Source organism: Pipistrellus hanaki, assembly GCF_964339955.1.
Source record: "Pipistrellus hanaki genome assembly, chromosome: 10".
Classification (NCBI taxonomy): Eukaryota; Metazoa; Chordata; class Mammalia; order Chiroptera; family Vespertilionidae; genus Pipistrellus; species Pipistrellus hanaki.
Window position 1 is genome coordinate 55,554,770 of NC_140512.1, and position 26,858 is coordinate 55,581,627.

Below are 26,858 nucleotides of genomic sequence, written 5' to 3' on the forward strand. Positions count from 1 at the left end.
AAGAGGAGGAAAATAGCCGAAGCCGGTTTGGCTCAGTGGTAGAGCGTCGGTCTGCGGACTGAAGGGTCCTGGGTTCGATTCCGGTCAGGGGCATGTACCTTGGTTGTGGGCACATCCCCGGTGGGGGGTGTGCAGGAGGCAGCTGGTCGATGTTTCTCTCTCATCGTCGTTTCTGGCTCTCTATCTCTCTCCCTTTCTCTCTGTTAAAAATCAATAAAATATATTAAAAAATTAAAAAAAAAAAGAGGAGGAAAATAGAGCAGAGCCTCTGCAGGAATGACAACCTCCTCTCCCCGGTGGTCTCACCACAGCGACCATCCACTCACTGCTTCCACCTTCCCCCTCACCTTGGCAAAGCTACAGAAGAACCAAGTCTAAACTCCTTAGCATGGCAAACAACACGCTGATGAGGAAACAGGTACTTAATAGCTGTGCACTCTCAGGTGTTTTATTTGGTGCTCCCTGTTGTTCCCTCCAGCCTTAGGGACTTTCACAAATTAGCTTTTCTGCTTGAAGTGCTTCCTGTGCTCTTTCCTCAACAACACTGTAGCTAATTGCTCAACATTGTAGCTAATCTCTCTTTAGGACTCCGGTTGAAGTCACTTCACCTCAGCTGGATTAGGCATTTTCCTACCAGCCAATGTTTAACTGTACTTACCACTCTACGATTGGACATTTATGTATCTGTATCCTTTACAAGACCTCTAAGCCCTTAAGAGCCAGAACTGTGCCTTATTCAGAATTATATCTCAAATGTTAGAAAGGTGCTTCACACATAGAAAACTATTCTCAACATGTTCCTCACTCCTCCCAACCCCTCCCTCATTTTTGTAGAATGCTTGAATCCTATCATCCATTGTTTTAAAGCTGGCAGGGCAGAGATTCCTACCCACAACCCTCAGATAATGTTCAAAGGACATAGACATCAACACCTTTCTAGAACAGCTCCCCACACCCCACACCATATCTCCACCCCAAGCTTGTACAACAGCTACCAGTATTTTGATTCCCTGAGTGAGACAAAGAAAAGGCTGAAAGATCCTCAGCTGGATTACAAGGTCCCCCGTGGCCCTTTAGGAGACAGCGCCTAGGGGACACCAAGACCGTGGAGAAGCGCTCCCAGCTGCTCACCTGGTAGATGTGGTTCAGTTTGAAGTGCTTGAGGAGGAGCAGCAGCAGGGCGGAAATACTCTTCACAATGATCTCCTTGTGCCTGTTCACGTCGATGCCCAGCTTCATGCTCTGGAGAACAGTGACGCTACGATAGGGATAGGAGGGGTCAATGCCGAGGGTGGCCGGAGAGCGCGTCTATATACATACATATCTGGGTCGGATACAATGTGCACAGGAGAGCCAGAGCTTAGGAAACCCCAATTCCTGTGCTAGGGAAACCTCCAGTTCCTGCTGATAATCCTGTTTGTAGAAAAGCTCCTCTGATCCCTGTTTCTCCCTCTCCTTTGGTGAGCTCATCCCTTGGTAATGTCCACCCACAAGCCTGTGCAGCCCGTCACTGGCACGCATACTGCCCTCCAGACCCTCCATGCTGAGCTAAAAAGAGCACAGCGGAGAGCGCGACAGTGGAAAGGGGCTGCTGGTGGGGGAAGGGGATCTCTTTGGAGATGATCCCTGTGTTAACCAGGCGGGGTGGGGACTAGAGACACCTCGCAGATAAGACAGCTAGTACCCAGCAGCTGCCACAGTGGAAGCACTCACGGCATCTCCTCAGGCAGGACATCTGCCAGAATATTGATAGAGTCTGTCTTAGCCTTGGAGGTGGGAGCTGCAGCCAGCAGAATCTTAAGCAGAGCAATCTGGAAAGTAGAAAAGGAGGAATCCATCCCATTCTACAAGGCTAGTTTCCAATACCTCCACAGTCCTATGAGAAGTGTTTTAAAGTCTTCCTCTAAGTCCTTCCCTCAATGACCAAATCTCCCCAGCCTCCAGAGGGCCAAGCAGGGGCCCAGTCCTGAGAGGCCTGCCTGTGAGACTCAGGAGCCAGAAGGGAGTTGACAGGCTGCTGTGCTTCAAAACTGCTCTTTCCAAAGAGGAAGATGGAAAAGGTAAAGTGAGGGGGACAATGCCTAGAAATAAAATGGGAGGTACAAGCAAGACTTCTCTTCCTCTACCCTTTCCTTCCTCTCGCCCGGACCATTAGCATCATCACCATTTTTGGCCTGAGGCTATCTAGAACATGAGACCATAGCGACCTCAGAGGGACTAGGGCCCCCAATACACCCTGCACAGATTCCCATCTCAATCTCTATCCCTTCACCAAGCCCTCCGGTGGGGAAAGGGGGTTGATTTGAGAAAGAGGTGATGTGAAATAGGCCTTTTGGGTAGCACAAGGCAAGCACACAGGATTGCCAGGCTTCACTGAATGCCCATTTAAGACTTTTGCTTATGTGAGCATAGTTGAGTTTTGTGAGATGAAAGGGGCTTAGTTACCTACCTCGGGTTCTCATGGCAGTGACCCTTGCCCTGTAATAGACAGGCCTTGGGTGAGGAAGGACTGCAGGAGTCCCGAGGAAAGCTCAGATGTCTAAAGAGTTAGAGAAAGCCTTGACTGAGGAGTCAAAGCTCAGGAAACTAGCTGAAACGATGGGTGTCAGCTGTTGAAATGACTCTCAGCTGTCTGTTCCTTGAAGCAAAGAAGGGCAACTTCTTACCATGTCCTTACCCCACCATCTCTTACCATGTCCTTACCCCACCATCTCTTACCATGTACTGGGGGAGGCTGTACAGCATGCCCTGGTAGAGGATTTCACATGGCGTCTCTGGTACGACCTCTTCCCCCTGTGTCAGGAAACACACAGTTACACAGGCCATGTCCCAGTTGCCCAGAGGCTATGTGAAGTGTGGCATGAAAAAAGCACTGAGCTAGGAGTCCTAGGTTCTACCCTCGCTGTGTTGATGTTTCATTATATGACCTTGGGTAAGTTACTTTCCCTATCTGGGTCCTAATTCCCCCTTCTATCGATCAGTGGGCTGGGCTGGATGAACTCTGAGGGCTCTTCCAGCCCTAACGAGCTATAATTCTGGTTTTCACATTATCTGGAGTCGATCCGAATTCTTTTTTCCATGTCCCAGCTGGATCAGTAGTCAAACTCCCAGCTAGGAGATGGCTCAGACACTGCTTTGCTGAACACATGTGGACTTCATTCAGGCTGCAGGTATGCCTGGGACACTGGGAACAGACAGCCCACACAGAGCCACTTCCCACGGTGTCAATCTGAGGCCACCTGAGAGCACTAATGCTTTGAAGCCAGAAGGGAAAGGTAGGTGACTCAACAGAGGGGGTTAATAAGGGAGATGGGTAGCCTATGGCCTGGAGAAGCAGGAAGGACTACTGGCTGATAGGCTTTTAGGTATAAACTATTTTTATCCTCTATTAGCCCCTACAGTATCCCTTTCTCCTTTCTGACCAGCCCCCTCATGCACAACTCTCTAAGCCTTTTAGCAGAGAATGGAGACAGAGACCTCCAGTGCTTGAGAGGCTACTCAAGGCCACTGTCATCTTTGGGTAATGCAGTCCTTCCTCACCCAAGGCCTGTCTATTACAGGGCAAGGGTCACTGCCATGAGAACCCGAGGTAGGTAACTAAGCCCCTTTCATCTCACAAAACTCAACTATGCTCACATAAGCAAAAGTCTTAAATGGGCATTCAGTGAAGCCTGGAAATCCTGTGTGCTTGCCTTGTGCTACCCAAAAGGCCTATTTCACATCACCTCTTTCTCAAATCAACCCCCTTGCCCCACAGTCCCTCCAGAGTTGCTCACCCTGCCTCATACTTCATGGAGAAAACAGAAGCAACCAGACAGGCACACTCTCATCTTCTCTTTGCCAAATCTACCAAACCACCTGTGCTCCCATGACAGGCCAGCCCTCCACTTGTGCTTAGAATCTCACACTCTTTTCCTTTGTCAAACATAGCAGTTCTGTATGTATCCCCTCCCTCCTGGATCATCTCTTTGGGATGTAAACACACTCTAGTGTCACCTAGCTATAAAACATTTTCCCTTGACTACACATCCTCCTTCAGCTGCCACACTTGTTCTATTACCCTGTTTCCCTGAAAATAAGACAGTGTCTTATATTAATTTTTTCTACCAAAGTTGGCCTAGGTCTTATTTTCGGAGGATGTCTTATTTTCGGGGAAACACGGTATCCTTCTCACAATAAAACTCGTGTGTTGTATATGTCAATTGTTTGCTTCCTTTTGTTACATTCATTTTCCAACACACCAAGTAGGCTTCTAGCCCCACCACTTCACTGGAGGTCGCTCTTTTCAAGGTTATCAGTTTTCTTCATGTTGCCAAATTCAATGGACACCTTGTTCTTATTACGTGCCATTTATCAGCAATATTTGACATAGAAGATCACTCCATTCTTTAAAAAAACAAAACAAAAACAACCATATTTTTATTGATTTCAGAAAGGAAGGGAGAAGGAGAGATAGAAACATCAATGATGAGAATCATTCATTGGCTGCCTCCTGCATGGGAATCGAGTTCACAACCTGGGCATGTGCCCTGACGGGGAATCGAACCATGACCTCCTGGTTCATAGACTGAAGCTCAACCACTGAGCCATGCTGGCCAGGCCACTCCTTCTTGAAATATTTTGTTTTCTTAGCTTTTATGGTATCACAACATCCTGGATTTCCTCCCACATCCCTGAGTGTTTTTCTTACTCTTCTTTGTCGGCACCTTTCCTGGCTCATCCCACCTTCAACATTTTGGTGTGTCCCAGCGTTTTGTCCTGAGTTTAGTCCTCTTTTCTATATCTACCCCCTCCCTTGGTCATCTCAGCCAGTTCTATGGCTGTTAACACTGTCCACATCAACAGTTTCCAAATTTACTTCTCTAGGCCAGACCGCTCTCCAGAACTCTAGACCCATATATCTAATCACTCGGTTGCTCTGCATGAGTGTCTGAGGATATTTAAAACTTACTATGACCAAAATAGAACCGTTGATAAAACAGAACTCCCATCTTGGCAAATGGTACTTATTTTCAATTCCTCTTTTTGTCTCTATCCACATCCAATTGAACTGCAACGCTTGTCAGTTATACCTCCAAAATACAACTCAAATTCATTCACTTTTCTCTACTCCAGCACAAGTCACCACCTCTCACCTTGACTATTGTAATAGCTTCCTAACTGACCTTCCCACTTCCACTCTTTACACAGCAGCCAATGGTTTCTTAAAAGACAAATCAGATTTATATTTTTTTATCCCCTATTTAACATCTCCAAAGGTTTCCCTTTGTATTGGGAATCAACTTTAAGCTCCCTATTTTGTTACAGGTCCTGCATAAAATTGATCCAAACCATCTCCAACAAGCCCACCCCTCCCATGCTCCAGTGGGCCCACCACCTGAAAGGCCTTTTATTCACCACTAGAGGCCTGGCACACGAAATTCGTGCGCAGCTACAGTCCCTAGGCCTGACCTGAGATCAGGGCTATCTTCCCAGGTGGCCCTGCCACCCACCCCCGGGTCTCAGTTAGCCATCGGGCAATTGGAGCCTGCCAGTTGGGGGGAGGGGCAGTGGGGGGGAGGAAAGGGATCAAGAAGTTCATTGGTAGGCCCCAATCAGGCGATCAGGGCCTACAGGCTGAGGGCAGCTCCTACATTGAACGTCAGGCGGCGCCCCCCCCCCCCCCCTGGTCAGTGTACTTCGTAGTGACTGGTCATTCTGCCTTTCAGTTCAATTGCATATTACCCTTTTATTATATAGGATATCTAATGCCCCGAGCTTCGCTCTCACATAGTTAAAAGCTGTTCCCTATGCTTGGAATGCTTTCCCTTGATGTTTCTATGGTCACTCCTTCTTGTACCTCATATCTTGCGTAACTGTCACCTTCTAAGAGTTCTACCTACCTTGACTATCCAATCTAAAGTAGTCTGTCATACTAGTATAATTCTACTTAAATTTTCTTTAACATGTTGTGAAATTAGGGACCTTGTCTTGCCTGGCACATAGTAAGATCCTCAAAACATGCACACATGCTCTGTGACAGCACTGCAAACACATTCCTCCTGCCCTCTTCCTGTGCAGGGCTCTAACTCACCAGAGACATGGGGCACTTCTCCAGCTCCTCCTCATTCTTGATCTGAACATCTGCGATGGAGATGTATTTGTGCTGGGGAAGATAAGACATCAACAAGGGGCTGAGGGCCTTGGTCTCATGTGTACCAGTCTCTTGCTTTCACTTCCTCAACGACAAGGAACATGTCCTATTTATGGATCTTTCATCCCAAGTAGGCCATGAGCTATTTGAAGGCAGGAGTCTGATTTGCACCATTAACACTGAGCAAAGTATTTCATATAGAGTGTTTGTTTGTTCCGTGTTTCCAAATTGTTGAAGAGCAGCAAAAATCTAAGCATTTACCTTCAACCAGCCAGAAACTGGCCCTTGCCCCTGGACCACTGCCCAGAGGTTTCTGCTACATGTGTACGTGTACATGGAGTGATGATGATGATGGGGTAGGGGATGATTCAAGGTCTGTGTATCTTAGTCTTTGTGCTCACACACTTTAGATGCAGAGTAGTAACCTGCTACTCGATCCTGAACCTTTGGAAGTTAGTCGTCTAGAGGGAGAGAGAAGTGAGAGGAAAGGAAGGAAAAAATGAGAAGAGAGAGAGAAAGGTGGAAGGAGGGAAAAGGAATGAGAGGAAGGAAGAATAACTTTCTCATCTATCTGAATATAGAAAACTGGTAAGTAGGGAGAGGCCCGATTTCTTCCTCTTTGGCCAAAACGCCTTCAGGGAAATGTAGAATAGATTCAGAATGTTTCTGGTAGAAGAGTACTACCCAGTACGAGGACCCCACTAATCCAACTTGCCTTGATGGCTCACTATCCCTGAAGACTGAGTGCCCACCCTGGTCACCTGCTTTAGGGTCTTCACACTCTCATGGATGGGCCTGGGTAATCCAACCAAGGTATCTGTGTCCCTGTGAAATGCAAGACACACTAGATAAGCTTCAGAAGTATAAAGAACTGCTCATTCCCCCTGGAGTCACATAGACCATGCCACTTTCAGCTTCCAGGTCCCCTGTGATTGCTTTTAGGACACAGAGAATTACAGAAACTTTTTGAAAATTAGGATTTCTGTCTGGTCCTTTAAGGACTCACTTTGCAGATAGCCCAATGTCACTTTTGACTGAAATACCAATAACCATGCCTTCTCAGGTTTTGTAGAGGCCAGTGGGAAGGATTCATGAGGGTAGGGAGATGGGGAGAAAGACTAAATCTGTTCTGACCGTGTCTCTTCTTCACAGAATCCTGGCTCATTGGAGTAGGTAGGGCCGCTAGAGACTCGTAATCCAACACTCTTATGAGGAAATTGAATCCCAAGAGGGACATGACTTGTTGCTCAAGGCCCTACACTGGCCAAAAGTGTAACAGTTCTCCTAAGAAACTAGAAGGAAAAAATCCATGGAAAGAACCCAAAGTAATCACTGGGAGCTGCCCATGCCTATTGTATCGTGACGACCCAGCAACATTTCTCATTCCAAGCCACCACTCCGGCCCCATAAGAACCACTCTATAGCCATTCTGATGATTTGGTCACTTACTGCCCCAGAGTGAATCCGATGAACTTGTTCCTGCTTAGCTCCAAGAAGTGCTCAATGTCCTTCTGTCTGAGAGGACGGTGGAGATGAAGCCCAAAGAAGGGAAGAAAAGCAAACCTTGAGAGAGAGAACCTTTCTGGGCTCCTGCCCCTCCAATTGGAGGACTGGGGCAGTGGGGGAAGAGAGTAGCCAACAGAGAACCTAGGCGTTCTGACTCTCAGACCAGCTTATTGTGCCTTTCACACAAAGACCCCTCCACCCTGGGTCTTCAATGACCGAAACCCCAAAGTTCAGGGTCCCTATCTTTCAAACCTACCTGACCTTTGGGGCCCAGGGTAGGCCCTTGGGAAAAGCCACCCGCTCAGCGGAGAGGGGTGCCTGTGAAAGTGGAGGTGGTACCAGAGGGTCCTGTTCTAGCAGGTCTAACTCTCCGTCCAAGGTTCGTTCTCCATCGCCAGCAGACTCCTCTTCCTCTTCTGTGGCGGGTTCCTCAGTCTTAAAGAGATCTCTTTCATTGTAAATGTCCAGGCTGTCCTGCTTAGTAAGGAGTTGCTGGGTGGGGGAAGGAAAGTATGCAGAGATCTCACCCTGGGCATCCTTGTCTGAGGTCACCCCCTCCTCACAGGCTGTTAGAATTCAGGAAACATGGAGTAAGCACCCAGCTCTTGTGAGAAGATCCACTTCCAACTTCAACCCTACTGTCCCGACCAGGCCCGATCCCAGGACAAGCAACTCTCAGACAATCAAGCCAACGGACAGGGCACAGAGCACAGATAACCCCCAAGTCATAGCTACTTAGCTTTCAGAAAGAACTGATGCCATTTTTAAAAAAAATTTTTTTTTTACCAGCACTTTCCTTCCTAATTATGCTTTGCTTAAGTGAACATTCAATTAGTTTGCCTTCTGTGGGCATACACCAGCTGGCTGACTGAGGAAGAAGAAAAACAGAAGCTTGCTGCTAGGCAGAGGAAAGCGAGTTTGGAATTTTAAATTTTGTCACACAAAGAAAAAGAGTGGACAGAAATAGGCCAAAAAGTTAACAGTTACTGCCTCTGGTTGTTAAGACTGTGAGTGATTTTTTTTATCCCTTCTTCTCATTTTATATTTGTTCCAAATTTTCTATAATGAGTAAACATTACTTTATAAAAAAAAAAATCAAGGTTAAAAAAAAATCTCACTGAAGATAATAGGCTAGATAACTGAGTGTGTCTGGTCCAGACACCTATAGTTGGTGAACTCAGGCAGATCACACAAATGAGTTCATGGGAACATGGTCTCAGTGCACCTTGTCATTTTGACCTTCCAGAGATGGAGACTATACCTAAAATCCTAACCTGTTCTCTCCCAAATGTAAGCCTTTCGTTCTGGGGCCAGACAAAAGTATGGTTGACTCAGAGTAAGCCTTCTTGCTGCTGAGAAAATAGGAAAGTGCCACACATCCAGTACAGGGATTTTCTAGGACATCTGTTCAGGTGCTTTGGGTCCTTATACCCTACCCTAACTCTTGTTCTGGGTGCTAAAGAACTACAGGTGCTGAGATCCAGGTCAGTGACCCTGTGGCAAGACCTGGATCTGTAAGGCAATATCACAATGTCATATCATGATAGTGCAGGCATCTGTCAGGACTGGGGGATAGAAGCCAAAGTACAGACTGCAAGGTTTCAGGTTGGTCACAGGGCCAGCCAGGGGCAGGATGAGCTGGGTCATTTACTGCCCTTTCCTCCCACATCCAGAGTAGCTCAGAATCTGGATTTTTGGTCAGCTAGTGTCCCACTGTCTGCTTTAGTGCATACCCTTCTAGAACCACGGCGGCCTCGCAACTTGGAAGGTGGTGGTGCCAGCTGAGACTCCCCCAGGTCCAGAGTGTAAGAGGGCGGGGAGGCAGCACGCATGCTCTTCACCACCTGGATACTGTCCTCTGCCAGTGGCGGCAGGCCCAGTTCTGCCCGCTTCTGTACTTTGAGAGCCTGTAGATGCTCAAATCCACCGAGGGTGAACTAAGGGGTAAAAAAAAGGGGGCAGAGAAGAGAGGGGAAGGGAGGGAAGTCAGAGAGAGCAAAGTCAGGAAAGCATGGGTGAAGAGGAACAACCACCACCTCCAGGCCCCCTCAGATCCCGGATTAATTAGTAATAAAACAGGAAGGGGCAAATGTGGTTACTAGCCCAGTCTGAGGAACTCAGGCATCAGGATAAAGCATTATTTACAGACTCAGGGTTGGACATATTGCCAGAAATTAGGAAAGGGACTCCTAGGGGCCTCCACTAAAAAAAACCCCAAAAAAACAAAAAACCACAAAACCAAAAAACACACAAACAAACAGGAAAATGTATCTCCTTCTTTAAGAAACACATCCAGATGCTAACCCCAGTCCTCACTCAATTTCCTCTGCAGTTGGGGGGGAACTGCCTCTTGAAGTTGGGGAACTTTAAGAGGCAGTTACCCTTATGAAGCCAGTCCTGTGGGGTGGGAGCCATAGCTGAAGGATCAGGTTGAATAATTAGTAACAAAACTACAACATACATTTATAAGGACTTCATTTTTATCTGGACGGAGGGCAGCTAGAGAAATTGAGGCACAGAGAGTTGCCCAAGGTTGTCAGTATGAGCAGAGGCCAGATCTCCCAACTCTTAGCCAGTGTTCTTTCCACAAATCATCAGTTCTATCAGGGGGGGATGCAATGATACCCCAGTTCACAGAGTGGCAAATCTTGTCAGTCCAACAGACACAGATAACCTGCTCTCTCAGAGAACATCTGATTTCTCTAGGATAGCCTAGTTGCCCCTCCATTGGCTAACAGCTGCCCTAGTCTTCAGCCTAGCTCCTGCCTGCAGAATCAGAAGAGAAGAAACTGAGGTACAGAGGGCACTGCTGAGTTAGGAGGGAGGAGAATGAGCCACTCACCATGACCACCTTCCAGAGCAGAAGCAGGACCTTCTTTATGGGGAAGTGGGGAGCCAGGCCACTACAGAACTTGGTAACCATGGAGAAAAGCAGAAGGGCAAAAGGCTCCTCATTATGCATGGAGAAGCCTGAAGGGTGTGGAGAGAGGCAAATGGGAAGTGAGAACGAGGTAACGGAAAACATGCCCCAGTAGTCCTGATTCTGGACACTCTCACCACCCCTAAAGAATTTGAGTACTGCCCGACAGGAGACCGCATGGCTCAGTGGTGGAGGGTCAACCTATGAACCAGGAGACCATGGTTCGATTCCCAATCAAGGCACATGCCGGGGCTACAGGCTTGATCCCCAGTGGGGAGGGCATGCAGGAGGCAGCTGATCAATGATTCTCTCTCAGCATTGATGTTTCTATCTCTCTCTCCCTCTCCCTTTCTCTCTGAAATAAACATATATATATATATATATATATATATATATATATATGTGTGTGTGTGTGTGTGTGTGTGTGTGTGTGTGTGTATATATATATATATTTATTTATTTATAAATTATTATTATTTTTAATTTGAGTCCTTGGTCCTGAGAAGGAGGCTTAGAGAGTCCCCAGAGGGAAGCTCCTCAAGGGCAGGAAGAGAAGCCCTGTAGGTAACATGGCTTACCTCCCAAAGCTTGGGGTAAAAGTAACAGTAATAGAGATGTTACTTTCTGGCTGAAGGACTCAATGCATTTGAGTCACTTTCCCACATCAATGAATATATTTTAAAAATCCTGTTGGCTTTCATATCTTATCCCTCTCCTATGACACCAACTTATATTTCTACACAGTTCAGTTTTAAGGTGATTCGACTCATTTTTTCATGTGGGATTCGTGATAGAATGGAAGAGGGATACCTATCCCCATTTACAACCAAAAAGATTATGGTGTAGAGAGGACATTTGGTCTGAGCTCAGACACAGGGGCAATTAAGGCAGGCCCTCATGCCTGCCGTGCCGTATCTCTGTCCTAAAAGGATGTTAATGAAAAACAAAAAAAGAAAGGCTGCCTGTCTCTCTTGGGCAGATGCTAGGCTTCCCCTCCAGCGCCAGCCCCATCCTCACCCTTCCTTAGGGCCACTTCTTACTCAGTTCAGTGCGGAAGGTCTCCCTGGCAGTCCTCCACCCACAGGAGTCTGTTTCTCGCTCCAGGCGGATATTTTCCACCAGTAGGTACAGGACACTCAGCAGCACCCTGGGGTTACAGAAGGATCACGAGAGGTGCCTGAGGCAGATCCCAGCCTATAGTCAGAGACCTCAGTGATGGTCTTTGTGGGAGCCCAACCCAGTGGAATTAGCAACTTCTAGTGGTCTGGGAGCATCTGGAATTTGAGTCAAGAGTAACAACCCATTGCTAACCATCCCATTCCAATCCCATGGCTAGCCCCACTCACCGGAGCTCCGTGCTATCAGCAATGGAGATGGCTGGTTTTCGAACAGCAGTGCTACATGCCTGGCTGTTGCTGCCATGGGAAGGAGGGAGAAAATGAGAACCCATACGGCCTCTTTACTCACTGTGTTCCCACTGACCATACACACAAATACGAGTACCTGCTACTCCCTGGCTATATATCCATATGGGGCGTACAGCAGGCAGCCCATCAACGATTCTCTCTCATCATTAATATTTCTAGTTATCTCTTCCTCTCCCTTCCTCTTTGAAATAAATAAATAAAAGTATATTTTAAAAAAATAAATTGGTCTAAGGTAAAGAAGCCCATAGAATTCCTCCGTCACCTCAGCATAGGACATCTATGCAAAGGGCCCATCCACTGTGGCTAGTACTGTGCTGGACACCAAATAGATGTTAAATGACACTTGATGAATAATAAACAGATTGCATCCTATAAAACCCCTGGGTGATAGACATGAGATAAAATGAGGCTTCATTACAGTGTCTAGAGAAGATAAGGCCACCTCTAGAGCTATAACCCATGAGGGAAAGAATTGGGCACATGATAGGAACTGGCCCTGTCCCTCTTGGGTCATGTTTTCACCAAAAGAGTTTTCTTCATGGATTCCAGAATTAGGATGAGCTGAGAAGGTTTGGATAAAAAGGCAATACACCCAAGATAGGCCTCTGAAGCCCAGGATTGAAGCTGTAAGTGGGGCAGAAGCAGCTGATGAGCCAACCTGGGGGAGGAGAACAGAATATCAGAGAATATGGCTGAAAGAAGGGGAACTGTTGGTGTAAGCTTTGGACCAACATGTGAATAGACCCAGCTCCACAGAGGGGTCTCTATGGTAAGGGACTCAGCATAGGACATGAAGCAGCCTTCAGGGAAGGGGGTTGTCTCAGCCAGCCCTGCCCTAAGGCTTCTTACTCGATTTCCATGTGGAGGAGCTCCAGGAAGGCTGAGAAGGTCCCCATCTGGTAGAGCAGGAAGCAGTTGTATCTGGACCAGTGTAGCACATCGACCTCTGAATCACATTCCCCAAAGGTGCCTAAAGGACCAGACAATGCCACAGGGGTTGGGGGGGTGGGAGGGACTATCCCAGTTCTTTCCACTCTGCCCCATGATTTTAGGACCATCTTTCAACATCCTGTCCAATAATTTGGCTGACAAGAGTAGGGCAAGGGCCCTGCAGACATCCCAGAAAGAGGCAGTGGAGAGGAAAGGCAGACTCCAGAGTTAGGTCCAATGTGCTCATCAATGGCCGATTGTAAGTTTGAGTTCTCTGAGAAGTAGATCCAGAGATGAAAATTCAACTGCAAGCATTTTATTTAGGTGATCCCAGGAAACATCAGCAGAGAGGTAAGGGAGAGAAGGCAGTTAAGAGCTCAATCCCAGGTATGGAGAAGCTCTGGGAAACAATATAAAACACACAACTCAAAAATCATCTTACTCAAGAAGGGTGAGGTAGTCAGGCTACTCACTCTCTCCTGTCAGTCACTGAGGAGTGCTGCTGGACCAGGGGAGCACACGGATTCCCCAGCACTCCCGGCTTCCCTATGTGTGCTGCCCAGAAACCCTCAGGCAAAACGGTGAAGACAGAGGCACCTGGGAGTTGGTCATAGTACCAGACCCAATAGATATGGTTGGGCATTTGCATGCTATAGTCTTCCCTTCCCCTTATTAATGTCCACTCTCTTTCCTCTCCATGTATGACTTTTATAGTTTTTAGCTTACAACTAGTCACTTCTGCCAACAGTCCTCTTATTTATAATTTCAGGGTTAATTTTACTATTCCAATTAAGCTATTTTATTTCTCTTTCCAACACCTGGTAATAGTCCTTTTCTAGAAAAATTTCCTCAATCTTATTGAGTTCTGATTATCTCCAAATTACTCACAGCATCCACTCTTGCTGCTATTTTGGCTTGAACCTTCTAACTACTAACAAGAAACTATGCAGAGGGTCCATTGTGCATCTGTAGCACACCCTGCCTTCCCTCTGTGTCAGGGCCAGGTCACAGATGACAAAAGAAGCCTCCGTCCTCAGCTGGTAGTACTTTGTCAGCTCTGGCCATACTGACACTCTTGCTAGTCTCCAGATATGACTATAGCCCAGGTTAAGGAAAAGAGAAGCCATGAGAAATCCTGATACGCCTGGTAAAATAAAGGGTAATTCCAAGGGATCCAGAACAGTACCTACTACCATCTCATCTTCATAAGCACCAGGTTACTCCTAGCATGTGACAAGATCTGTCCTTGAAAGGCAGGGACCTGCTTCTCCAGCATCACTTGCCCTATCCTACTCCTGAGAACACCATTTTTATTCCTGGTCTCCACCCTCTAAAGTTGGCAAAGGTGGTCACTCACCTTGGGCCAGGTAGAGAACAGCTCGGGCCACCTTCAGCCGCCGCTCTCTACTGACCACCTCCAGGCGGTCCAGGAGCCCCATCACATAGGTCTTCTGGGCGTCTTCCTCCAGCTCCAGCCACTCCTTGCCCTGTACTGGGGACAGGCCATATAGGTCCAGTGTCAACTACTGCCTTCCCTTCCTGGAAAAGCTCCTGACAGCATAGCACCTCTGATCTCAGCTCCCTAGAAATTCTTCTCCTCAAAAGCTTTATTTGGCTGAGAAAAAAATAGGGGTGGGAAAGGTAAATGACCCAAAAGTTCTTGCCTGAACCCACTCTGCTGCCTCATCTTTTTGCACATCCCCTCCAGCCTCCACACACAGCTTATACTGTTCTATTTCTCTGTCTTCTTCAAAGTGTTCCCTCTGCATTCCTACATATGCAATTCCTATTCATCATTACAGATCAAACACAAAATTACTTCTTTCCCACAAATGCTCCGGGAAGAAGTTCTATCCTTAAAGATACTTTTTACTTCTCTTTTGACACTTACCAGTTCCTCTTGGCCTGAGCTGGTTTTGTGGTATACACATCTCCTTTTTGCTATCTAACTATAATCTCTTTGAAGACACTGCAAATTCACCTTCACCCCTGCCTCCTGCATCTCTAGCATGGAACAGGGTATTCACCACACACTTGTTGAGTTGAAAATTGAATTGCCATTGACCAAATAAGGGAACGGAGGTCTGAGAGAATCAGTGTGGACACATGAAATTATTATTAGACTAGAGGCCCAGTGCACAAATTAGTGCATGGGTGGGGTCAGGCCAGCCTGGGCTGGCTGTGGGGAGGGTTTGGAGGAGGTGCAAGGAGGGGACATGAGAGGTTGGCTGGCCATCCCTGTCCCTGATCAGGGTGGGGGCCAAACAGGGACAGGGCTGGTGGGGGGGAGAGGCTGCAGGCAGTTGGATGGCCCCACCCCCTGGCCGACACCTGATCGAACTCCCACCCGAGAGGACAATTTGCATATTAGCCTTTTAATATATAGTATGCTATTGACAGTGAGGCAGAGTTGGAAGCAAGGGTTGAACATTAAAGTTAAGGACTAGGCTAAGCACAGGGTTGTATCAGGCAGCAGGGCACCAGCCCAGCCCCACCTCCCCATCCCTCTGCCCTCTTTGCCCTTTACATCAGGGAAGGGGATTCAGCTCAGGCCACTCCAAGGTCTCTCCACCTGAGATACAGGAAACTGTCCCATAAGCAAGAAGGGATAGCGAAGTTACACAGTTATGGAGCAGATGAAGAAGGATCATACTTTGTTTGAGGTATTTTTCTAGATCAGGCGGAGATATCATGAAGGGAAAAAAAAGCAGGTCTCTGAATAAGGGTCTGGGATCACCTTGAGTGTTGAAATCTTCTTCAAAGCACCTCCTGTTCGTGGTGAATTCCAGGTTCTCAGTGTAGCTGTACAATTCTGTGCCGGAAAAGAGAGGACAGAGTCACAAACATTTAGTAGACCCTTACCGAAGGGGTCTGGAGTAGAGAGGGTAGCATGAAAGAGCTAAAGCTTCCAATACATTCCTGTGTCCAATTCAACCCAGAGTCTGCTTCCTCCTTTTTGGAGCAGTTAAAAATAGCCACTTGTGTCCCTGGGTGATTAAACCATCAAACCTGTCCTCCTCCTGCCAGCTGGCTGACACAGCAGAGAAGGCAGGCTTCAACATTTGGTGAGGGCCAGGAGGAGGGTTGGAGCTGAGAGGGCATAATGTTATCACTCCCGTTTCTTAGGACTGCAACCCCTTCTGTTTGTCAACCCAGCCTGGGGTTACTCAGTCTCTAGGAAAGAGGAGGGCACTACACACCCTGACATTTAGAGGCGAGGGTGAGGGCTGAAGAATATGCATTAGAGATGGCTGTTTGGGGTTGGAGCCAACTCATTCTCTCCCTGCTAAGTTTCCTCGAAGGGTATAGAAGTTTAGGTTCCTGCTCACTGCCACCTGGAAAGAGACCATATCGAGCAGCTATGGTTGCCCAAGGGCAGCCTGTGCCCAGGAAAACCTAACTTTGCTGACAGTAGTCTCTCAATCCAAAATGTTTACAAGAATATAAATGCCCTTTCACACACACACACACACACACACACACACACACACACACACGCCCGAAAATTATACCAGTACCCTCATCTTACGGAGGATGAAGAACTGAAGTTGAAAAATCAATAGGTGATAAAATAGATTTCATCAAAACCCTGTTCCCTAAATGAGACCATAGCTGGAGATTTAATTAGGTCACAAAACAAGAGAAATTCACTTATGTTCCAGCCAGTTGTCTTATGGTTGAGAAATACTTTGTCTTGGAACCAGAGATTTAAAAAAAAAATTTAGAGAAAGGAAGAGGGGATGGGGAGAGGGAGGGGGGGAGGAAGAGAGGGAGGGGAAGAGAGAGAGACAGAGACAGAGACAGAGAGAGAAGAGAGAGAGAGAGAGAGAGAGAGAGAGAGAGAGAGAGAGAGAGAGAGAGAGAGAGAGAGAGATTGGTTGCTTCCTACATGTCAATCAATCATAATTTTTTTCAAAAGATGTTCAACTACATTAGTAATGGAGAAAAGCAATTAAAATAATGCCATATTATTTTACATTCATCAAATTGCAAAATTTAAAAGCCTAGGTTGGTGAGGGCACAGAGAAATGAGTACTTTTATGCACTGCTTGACATGAGAGTATAATAAAATTAGAAAGCAGTTTGGTCACATCTAGCAAAGTTGAAAACCTACACATATTATGACCTAGTGATCTAGATGAACACTTTAAAAACAAACAAACATATTTTTAATGATTTCAGAGAAGAAGGGAGTGGAAGGGAGAGATAGAAACATCAATGATGAGGGAATCATTGATTGGCCTCCTCCTGCAAGTTGGACTGAGCCTTCAACCCAGGGATTGGAACCAGCAACTTGGGTATGTGCCCTGACCAGAAATGAAACTCCACCACCTTTTGGTATATGGGAAGAATGGGAAGATGCTCCAATCAACTGAACCAGGCTGGGCTGGGAGCCAGGGCTTTTGAGTCCTGAGTTCCAGAATCCTGGAGTGACCAGAAGCAAGTCCCATCTCTGAATCTTAAATTCTTCAGTCATTATTGGAGTGTGTGTGTGTGTGTGTGTAAGAGTAGAGCACAAACCCAATCAGAAAAGAGAGCAGTTTCTTAGGTACTAAACTTTTTTGTTTTTATTTTTAAATTTTAGATCCTGAACTTACATACAGATAAATATAGAATACCTATGACACATGTGTATCATCTACCCAGATTAAACAAATATTAACACTTTGTCATATTTGCTTTAGCCATCTAAAGTCCGCTCTTCCTCTCCAGTCTATTTTATGTCCCTCTCTCAATGTAACCACAACAATAAAATCGGCGTGTATGCTGCACATGCCTATCTTTATTCTTTTATTACCTATGTATGTGCCTGTAAACACATGATATTGTTCTGCTTTAAAAGTTTTTATTCAAGTAGTATCTATCATATTGTATACATTATTTTTTCTTAGTAACCTTTTTTATTATGTGCCTTTCAATAGTTTTTTGTATAAAAAAACAGCATGATGAACACATCCTTTCACTTTATGGATACTGCTTTCAAACAAGTGTGCAACTGCACTGCCTAGAAACACCTTTTAGACTCATGTTTTGCAGTTTGATGCATGTTTAAATTATTTTGTCATTGTTTCTTTCCTCCCTCAACATTGTTTTGAATATTTATTAATACTGAAACATATTGATATAGATCGATTATTTTAATGGCTATTTATTGATATACTACAGTTTATCCATTCTCCTACTAAGTTGTTTTCCATTTTCCACAATGGCCGCAATAAACATCTTTGTACATGTTTTCTTATGCCCAAGTATTTTTAAAAAGTGTACATCTTGTCCTAGTCGGTTTTGCTCAGTGGATAGGGCATTGGCCTGCTGACCAAAGGGTCCAAGGTGCGATTCTGGTCAATGGCACATGCCTGGGTTGAAGGCTCAGTCCAACTTGCAGGAGGCAGCCAATCAATGATTCCCTCATCATTGATGTTTCTATCTCTCCCTTCCACTCCCTTCTTCTCTGAAATCATTAAAAATATGTGTGTGTTTTTTTAAAGTGTTCATCTAGATCACTAGGTCATAATATGTGTAGGTTTTCAACTTTGCTAGATATGACCAAACTGCTTTCCAATTTTATTATACTCTCATGCCAAGCAGTGCATAAAAGTACTCATTTCTCTGTGCCCTCACCAACCTAGGCTTTTAAATTTTGCAATTTGATGAATGTAAAATAATATGGCATTATTTTAATTGCTTTTCTCCATTACTAATGTAGTTGAACATCTTTTGAAAAAAATTATGATTGATTTCAGAGAAGAAGTAAGGAGAGGGAGAAATAGAAACAACAATGATGAGAGAGAATCATTGATCGGCTGCCTTTTGCATATCCTCTACTGTATTGAGCCCACAACCCAGGCATATGTCCTTGACTGGAATCAAACCCGGGACCCTTCAGTCTGCAAGTCGACACTCTATCCACTGAGCCAAACCGGCTAGGGCTAGTTGAACATCTTTTCATGTATTTATTGACTGTATAGTTTTCTGTTCTATAAATTCCTATTCATTCTTTGACCATTTCATGTCTCTTCTCTCTCTCCCTCCCTCCTTATACACACACACACACACACACACACACACACTATGTATTCTAATTTTTGTTGGTAGTTAAACTTAGCTATTTCAAAATTTGTTCCCTGTGCTTATTCACAAGAACTTCTTTAAAAACATTTGCCTATTTTCTTTGGAAAAAATCATACCTCAAAGTATCACTTACACGTGACGGAATATTTAACTTTCACACCATCTCCACCCAAAGCTCATTTATTAATAACTGGCCTTCATAGCACGGGTAACATGGAGGCCCTTAATATGAGGACATCATGTTTAGCCTAAGCCAGTGGTCAGCAAACTGCAGCTCACGAGCCACATGCAGCTCTTTGGCCCCTTGGGTTTTAAGCAAAGGCCAGCTTAGGAGTACCCTAATTAACTTAATAACAATGTACCTACCTATATGTTTAAGTTTAAAAAATTTGGCTCTCAAAAGAAATTGCAATCGTAGTACTGTTGATATTTGGCTCTGTTGACTAATGAGTTTGCCGACCACTGGTCTAAGCTAAAAACCCAGAGAGAAGCAGCCCAGCACTGAAAGGAGAGTGGGATCACACAGCTCCACCCTGACGGCTAAGGTGAATGGCCAGCCTTGCTCAGCTGGCCAGTTATCTATAGAGTTTTTCTTCAGCCATTGCTGAGATTTATTTAAGGGGCAAGTGTTAAGGGAAGGCAGCAAGATGGAGGTAGAAGAGAAAAGGAGAGAGATCGAATGGAATAGAGATGGAGAGGGTGGCAGAAAGAAGGGGTCATGCAAAGATACGGGTGAATATGGGAAGAGAAAGAGAGGAGAAACAGGAGAAGGTGGAGAGAAAACAGATGAGAGAGTGCACCAAAAAAGAATAAAGGGTGTAAGCAGGAAAGAGTGACAGAATGAAAGAATGGAGAGTACCATAGCCATGGGAGGATTCACAGAAAGAAATGTGAACAAAGAGATATTTACCGCTGAAGGGTGGCGAGAAGAGGGAATGCGGAGAACAGCCTTTGTTCTGCAGCCACTTGTTGAGAACAGACAAGCTGCCAAGGGAGATGACAAGCCCCTTCCTCTCCCTCTTGGCCACCTTCCACTCTCTTCAGACCCATCTGCCTCATACCTGACAACTCTGCTGCATGCCCATCTGCATCTCCATACTCAAATTCCAGAGTGGGGCAGTCCACGGAGCCCTGCAATGGAGAAATCTTTGCGGTAACTGGGGAAAGGGTTGACAAAGGAGATTATATCCTAATTTCATCCTCTTCCCCTCTTGGAGGCCAAGGTTAGATCAGGGAGGCAGCTAGAAGAGTTCCATCTGTGCCTTTCATCTAGGAGGTAACCTTCTACAAGTCAAAATTTTTATTTACAATTTTTTTTCTTTATTGATTAAATTATTACATGTGTCCTTATCCCCTCATTGCCTCCCCTACCCGCCCCCCCTAGTGTCTGTGTCCATTGGTCAGGCTTATATGCATGCATACAAATCCTTTGGATGATCTCTCTCCCTCTCTCCTACCCACCCCTACCTTCCCTCTGAGGTTTCACGGTCTGATTGATGCTTCTCTGTCTCTGAATCTGTTTTTGTTCATCGGTGTATGTTGTTTATTATATTCCACAAATGATTGAGATCATGTGGTATTTATATTTCTCTGATTGGCTTATTTTGTTTAGCATAATGCTCTCCAGTTCCATCCATGCTTTTGCAAATGGTAAGAATTCCTTCTTTTTTACCGCAGTGTAGTATTCCATTGTTAGATGTACCACAGTTTTTTAATCTACTCATCTGCTGATGGGCACTTAGGCTGTTTCCAACTCTTAGCTATGGTATTATAAATTGTGCTGCTATGAACATAGGGGTGCATATATCCTTTCTGATTGGTGTTTCTAGTTTCTTGGGATATATTCCTAGAAGTGGGATCACTGGGTTAAATGGGAGTTCCATTTTTAGTTTTTTTGAGGAAACTCCACACTGTTCTCCACAGTGGCTACACCAGTCTACCTTCCCACCAGTAGTCATAAGCCAAAATTGAGGCTCGGTGCTGGGAGGGGCTCATATAGAATCAGAAACTCTGGGTAATGGGCCAGGATTGTGAACAGATATGAAAGCTACAATCTGTACCCATATCTAATCTACATAAACCCAGACCAGGAGAGCATCTAGCTGATCTCCAGAAAAACGTGATGGACGAAAACAAGAGGTGAACTGTATTCTAATTGCAACTCTGTCAACCCACTATATGATTTGGGACAAATATCATTCTGTGGATCATAATTCAGCCTTAATATTCCAAACTTTAGGACTGTCAAATAAGGTAGCATTTCTATTCCAATTTTTTTTAAAGACTAGATCTCCTATGATGGTGTATGTATAAATTATCCTATATAATAAAACCCTAGTATGCAAATCAGTCGAACTGCAGAACGATGGGTCACTATGATTCGCACTGACCATCATAGGGCAGATGCTCAATGCAGGAGCTGCCCCTGTGGTCAGTGTGCTCCCACAGGGGGAGCACTGCTCAGCCAGAAGCTGGGCTAATGGTGAGTGCAGCAACAGTGGCAGGAAATTCTCCCACCTCCGTGGCAGTGCTAAGGACCCCTTGGGGGATGTCTGACTGCTGGCTTAGGCCCACTCTCCGCTAGGCCGGCAGTTGGACATTCCCCGAGAGGTCCCAGACTGTGAGAGGGCGTAGGTTTGGCTGAGAATCCCCTTTACCCCCACTGCATGAATGTCATGCACGGGTCTCTAGTTTTAATATAATCCCCTAATCAATTTAAGCACTTTGGGGTATTTCCTACTAATACGTATTAATCTATCTGAGCTTTTTAAATTTTGAATCCCAGCTTTGACATACTGTCACATATTATGTGATCTTGAGCAAATTACTTAACCTCTCAGTGTGGTGTAAGAAAATATATTTAGTCTTTGCCTCACCTCCCTCCCATTTCTGGCACAGATCTCCTAAAACCTCTGGAATTTCCTGAGTGATGGGAGTGTCTGATATTTATAAGGGTTCTTGTCAACCATACTTGTGTTTAAGCTAATGAGGTGACTCACACGAACCCAAAGAGTTTCAAAGGAGGGGCTGGCCCTACCTCAAGGGAGAGGAGGAGCCTGGAGACTGAGTTCAATCACAAGGCCAGTGGTTTAATCAGCCATGCCTAGGCAATAAAACTTCATATGAAAACCACAAAACAGTGAGGTTTGGGCATACAATGCCCAAATTTTCCTCATTTTGCCACAAACTCTGTCAAGGACTTTGGGAACCAATTAAACCAGGGGATCTGGCTCAATGAGGCCAGAAGTGAATCCTTTGGAAAGTTAATAATCTTTTTATTAAGCAACTTCCTTTTTAGGTTGAGAAAGTTCATACCTAAAGCCATTGTGAAAGGGTAGGTCAACAGTGCCCTATAAACAGTGACATGTACATAGGAGATGCTTTTGACTTAAGCCAAATAATTGTCTCTCAGTAATTCTTTAGCAGCCCTAGAGAGAAAAGAAAACCATCTCTCCTGAGGACTAGCTTACACAGGAGAGCAAGAGGAGGGAGGGAGGGAGGGAAGGAAGGAGGAAGGGAGGGAGGGAGGGAGGGAGGGAGGGAGGGAGGGAGGGAGGGAGGGACGGAGGGAGGGAGGGAGGGAGGGAGGGAGGGAAAGCCCACGGTCATCTGAGTCTGGCACCCGGGTGTGGTAGTGATACTGACAGGAGAAGCGCTCTCCTGCTGCAGTGGGAGGCAGAGGAAAGCTAATCTGCCCAGCCCGCCTTCTGGCAGGCAGCGAGCCCAGATAGAGAGGATCACTGCAGTTGTTCATTCCCAAGCATGACAAGTGCAGCTGCAGGAGTCAGGAGGCAAACTGCAGTGCAGGTGGAAAGCTCGGAGTCTCGGGATACTGAGCTCACTGAGACACTGAACTCACCGGCAAAGGTAAAGCAGTAACAGAGCCTTTTCCTAAAGGAAGACTTGGGACAAGGGGACAAGGCTTCCGGCGTCAGGAGGAGTTTTCATTCCCTCAAAGAGCATAGCACTCTGAAATTATGTTCTTTATTAGCATATTGTCGGTCTTGATCTCGCCACTCCCACTGGAATACTAGCTCCGAAGAGCAAAGATGTTATCTGGTTCACGGCTGTATCCCTAGCACCTAAGTTAGTACTGGGCATATGAATGGCTATTCCCTCCCCCCAAATATACCACATCTGAGTAAGAGCAACGTCTCTAAGGGGGAAGGAAGCAAAGGGTCCCCTAAAAGGCCAGACTGGTACTGAGGTGGGGTAGGAGGGGTGGGGAGGGGGGAAGATGATGTGATGGATAGAACCCTGCCTGATCTAACAAGGCAGGAGGGCTGAACTATGCCTCTGAAGGTGGTGTGGTCTGGGGCCAGTCTTTTCACCTCCTCTACTTCTCTCTTTTAAAAAATGGGATGGATTCCTACCCTGTCTGTATTAAGATGGAAAGCATACCTGAAATCCCTTTGGAAACGGTGAGATAGCATTCAAATGGTCCACCCTGGACTGGGATGCTTAAGTCCTGGCACTCAGAACCAGCTCTGCCCCTCGATGTGGCGGTGTGCGGTACTGCTAAGAGCTGCTCTGAACTGACCCGTTGCATGCAGGGTACCTGCACTGCATTAATCATTTTACATTCAATTATCTCACTTTGGTTTTATCACAGCCTCCCACGGCACATTGCGTTAACCTCATTTTACAGATGAAGAAAACTGGAGCGCCTAGAGGTTTGGCAATTTGCCAAAAAGTCAACACGGAGAATAAATGGCGGGGCTGCGATTCAAAACCTGGTCTGCCTGACTCCAAAGCTTGGTACTCCTGGCCTCTGAGCCAGAGGTACTAGCATGATGGTGGGCAAGTTAACTTCTGTCTCTTTCACGTCTGTGAAACCAAGGGCTAACCCGGGTGATCGCTACAGACCCTTCCACACCTGACATCCCACAATCTGTTCTCCTGGTCCCCCTCAGACCGGTTCTACTGGGGGCTGGTGGACGGAGACTGGCTGGAGGAGGACGGGGGGAGAGGCGGTCAATAATATGATCCAATCCTTTCATCCTCCTGGCTAGGGATTTATTATTATTATTATTATTATTATTATTATTATTATTATTAATTTTCTAGAAAAGGAAGCGACCCAAACATGCATACTCCTATGTGTGGGTTTGGATCCTGGGACAGTCCCATCCACTCTCTCCCTCACTGGCCCCGCCTGAATCCTATCCCGTTAACCCTTCCAGGTAGCGGTCCCGAGGCCGGTGGAGCCGCCCACACCGGGGCGTGGGAACGGGGAGGGCAGAAGGCTCGGGAGCCGGGGTGGCGGGCAGCGCCCCCAGCCCGCTCCTCTGCCCCGCGGCGGCGCTCGGCCTCCCGCCCCGCTCGCAGGTCCTCCACCGCCCGCGCCCGTTCACTCCTCTGTCAGCGGGAGGTTCGAATCCCCACCTCCGGAGGTGGCAGCTGCGAGCGAGGTGATAAATATTTGAAAAGTACCCGGTCCGCTCGGGATCGCGCTACATCTTCGGGAGGGGAGGCCAGAGGGGAGGGGAGGGGTCCGGGGCTGGAGAGCCCGGAGTCCAGCAGCGGCGCCCCCGCAGGCGCCCGCCCTCAGGGGGGACTCCGGGCGCCGGAGCGGAGCCCGGCCACAGCCCCTCAGCCGCCGCTCCCCGCCCGCGGGCACCTCCCGGCCCCAACAGCAGCTCTCCGGGCTCCTCACCTCCGACTCCCGCCGCTGGCTTCGGAACACTTCTCGGCCCTTGGCCCCCGCCTGCTTCCCTTTGCCGCCGCCGTTGCCGTTGCCATTGGCGGGCGGGCTCCCGGCCCCCGGGGCCCCCGGGTCCTCCATGCGGCTCGGTCCGGGCGCCCCTCAGCTGCTCCGCGCTCTCTGCCCGAGGCGACCCCGCCGCCGCGCGTTGCCGGCCCGGCCCCGCCCCCTGAGCAAGCGATTGGCTGCGGCCGCTCTCCGCAGCCCCGCCCCGCGGCGCCATTGGCTGTTCGGCCCCGGGGAGCGGGGCTTGGAGGGGGCTCTTTCCAGGGAACAGCCCCCGTCTTTTTCCCTGTCCTGCGGCGCGGCCGGGAGCGGGGGGCTCCCGGGTGGGCTCCCAGCTCTGCCTTCCCATTTGTGGGCCCGAGCTCAAGGCGGTTTCCCTTTGCTTCTCTCTCGGGGCCCCTCAGCACTCACCTCCTCCCAAAGAGCGACCTTTTCGGGGAGCTCTGTTCTTCACCTCCCGCTCCACTGCGGCTGCTTCCCCGTGACCGCAGACCTCTGCCCCCACTTGCACCTGCGTCCCAAACCCGCTTCCATCGCAGGGGAGGGATGGGTGGCCAGGGACCCCGCAGGAAACGAGGGACTCGCCCTCTCTGGAAGCTGAGGTTTCTGAAGAGAGCTCATCCACTCAGAGGGAGGACTTAGCTGGGAGACTGGGGTGCACAGGTGAGGTGTGGGGACGTTTCGCTTCACTGACATTGCGGGTGTCTCTCAGGGCTGCTCCCGGTCACCTGCCTTCCTCTGCAGAAGCGGGCACCTCACGCTGTGATCTAGGGAGTTAAGATGGTACGGAGAGCAAGCGCTCCCGCCCCACCCTCACTCACCCCGAGTCTTTTTTTTTTTTTTTTTTTTAATATATTTTATTGATTTTTTACAGAGAGGAATGGAGAGGAATAGAGTTAGAAACGTCGATGAGAGAGAATAATCATCGACCAGCTGGCTCCTGTACACCCCCCACCGGGGATGTGCCCACAACCAAGGCACATGCCCTTGACCGGAATGGAACCCGGGACCCCTCAGTCCGCAGACCGACGCTCTATCCACTGAGCCAAACCGGTTTCGGCTCACTCCAGTCTTTTGCTTCATTCTTCCAAGATCCTTCCTGGGGGCAAATGAGGCTGCGTGGCTTGCCCACCCTGGAATTTATCTTAAAAGCAGGAAACGTTTTGGCAGTCTGGGTTGGCAATAGTAGCCCCAAGGAAGCAGCAGCCCGAGGAGAATGGGTGGGAGTGGGGACCTGCCACTCTTTCCAGGCATTGCACCAGGGGCCCTTCAGGTGTATCACACCTCCCGCTGACAGGTTTTTTCACGAATCCAGTATCACTGGTGAGGAAGGCGGGACCCGAAGAGATGAATTACTCCTTGCAGTTCTCAAGGCATCAAATTCTACCTTGTTTCAGTGCCTTCAAATGTGCTGTTCTCTCTGGAGGGACTTTCTGTTCCTCTCTTGGCTAACTTCAGTTCTTCCTTACAGATTCTATTTAGTCATCACCTCCTCCTCCAGGAAGCCTTCCTTTGACCCTCCTGAATCCTTTCAAGCCAAGTCAGCTGGGTTCCAAAATCCTTCTATTTCCCACTATACCCCAAAGGGGAGGGCCTGAAGAAGCTACTCCACTGTTTACTTCTTAGGGACAATTCTGTCCCTTTCTTAACCCTATCTTTCTCATTTTCCTCTGCTAGCTAGTAGGGATAGGTAAGGCAGAGCTGAGAGGGAGCCGTCCTTGGAGCATTCTGAATTCCCTTTTCTCCCTGGTCCCCAACATCTTCTTACTGCACCCTCTCACCATTTCCCCTTTCCTTTCTTATCCCCACCTCTCACCCTCCACCTACAACCTGGATAAAAGCTGGAGAGTAGAGCCAAGTTTAATTCATTTTTGTATGCCTCGTTTATGTATTAACACAGGGTTTATGTACTAGTGACAGAGTTATTTGTTGTGGGGCTGTCCTGTGCATTGTAGGATGTTTAGCAGAATCCCAGGCCTCTCCTCACTAGGTGCCAATAGTTCCTTCCCCCGAGGACGACAACCAAAGGTCTCCAGATCCTGCAAAATGTCCCCAGAGGGTTGAGACTCACTGGTTCAGCAGAATTGAATTCATATGAATTTCCAAGAAAGTCCCTGGCTCAAGGCTGAAACCATTTGATTTTGGAATTCTTCTCAGGGT

General features: G+C 47.3%; 1 protein-coding gene across 3 annotated transcripts in view; it reads right to left on the bottom strand.

Annotated features, from left to right (window-relative positions):
- The window catches only part of STRIP2 (striatin interacting protein 2), a 37,614-nt gene extending 12,791 nt beyond the window's left edge, over positions 1-24,823 (bottom strand). The window contains exons 1-16 of one of the 3 annotated variants that reach the window (XM_084897198.1): positions 24,645-24,823; positions 20,050-20,119; positions 15,654-15,728; positions 14,274-14,403; positions 12,836-12,956; positions 11,906-11,974; positions 11,600-11,706; positions 10,482-10,609; positions 9,373-9,576; positions 7,896-8,131; positions 7,583-7,648; positions 6,895-6,958; positions 6,074-6,145; positions 2,719-2,793; positions 1,714-1,811; positions 1,132-1,258 (exon numbers count right to left, since the gene is read on the bottom strand). In XM_084897198.1, coding sequence (XP_084753324.1) covers positions 1,132-1,258; positions 1,714-1,811; positions 2,719-2,793; positions 6,074-6,145; positions 6,895-6,958; positions 7,583-7,648; positions 7,896-8,131; positions 9,373-9,576; positions 10,482-10,609; positions 11,600-11,706; positions 11,906-11,974; positions 12,836-12,956; positions 14,274-14,403; positions 15,654-15,728; positions 20,050-20,119; positions 24,645-24,730 — 1,728 coding nt within the window. In that variant the 5' untranslated portion in view covers positions 24,731-24,823. Of the gene's footprint in view, positions 1-1,131; positions 1,259-1,713; positions 1,812-2,718; positions 2,794-6,073; positions 6,146-6,894; positions 6,959-7,582; positions 7,649-7,895; positions 8,132-9,372; positions 9,577-10,481; positions 10,610-11,599; positions 11,707-11,905; positions 11,975-12,835; positions 12,957-14,273; positions 14,409-15,653; positions 15,729-20,049; positions 20,120-24,644 lie in introns of all 3 variants that reach the window. The other 2 variants (XM_084897197.1, XM_084897199.1) reach the window with 2 other exon arrangements.
- Positions 24,824-26,858: the final 2,035 nt, after the last annotated feature.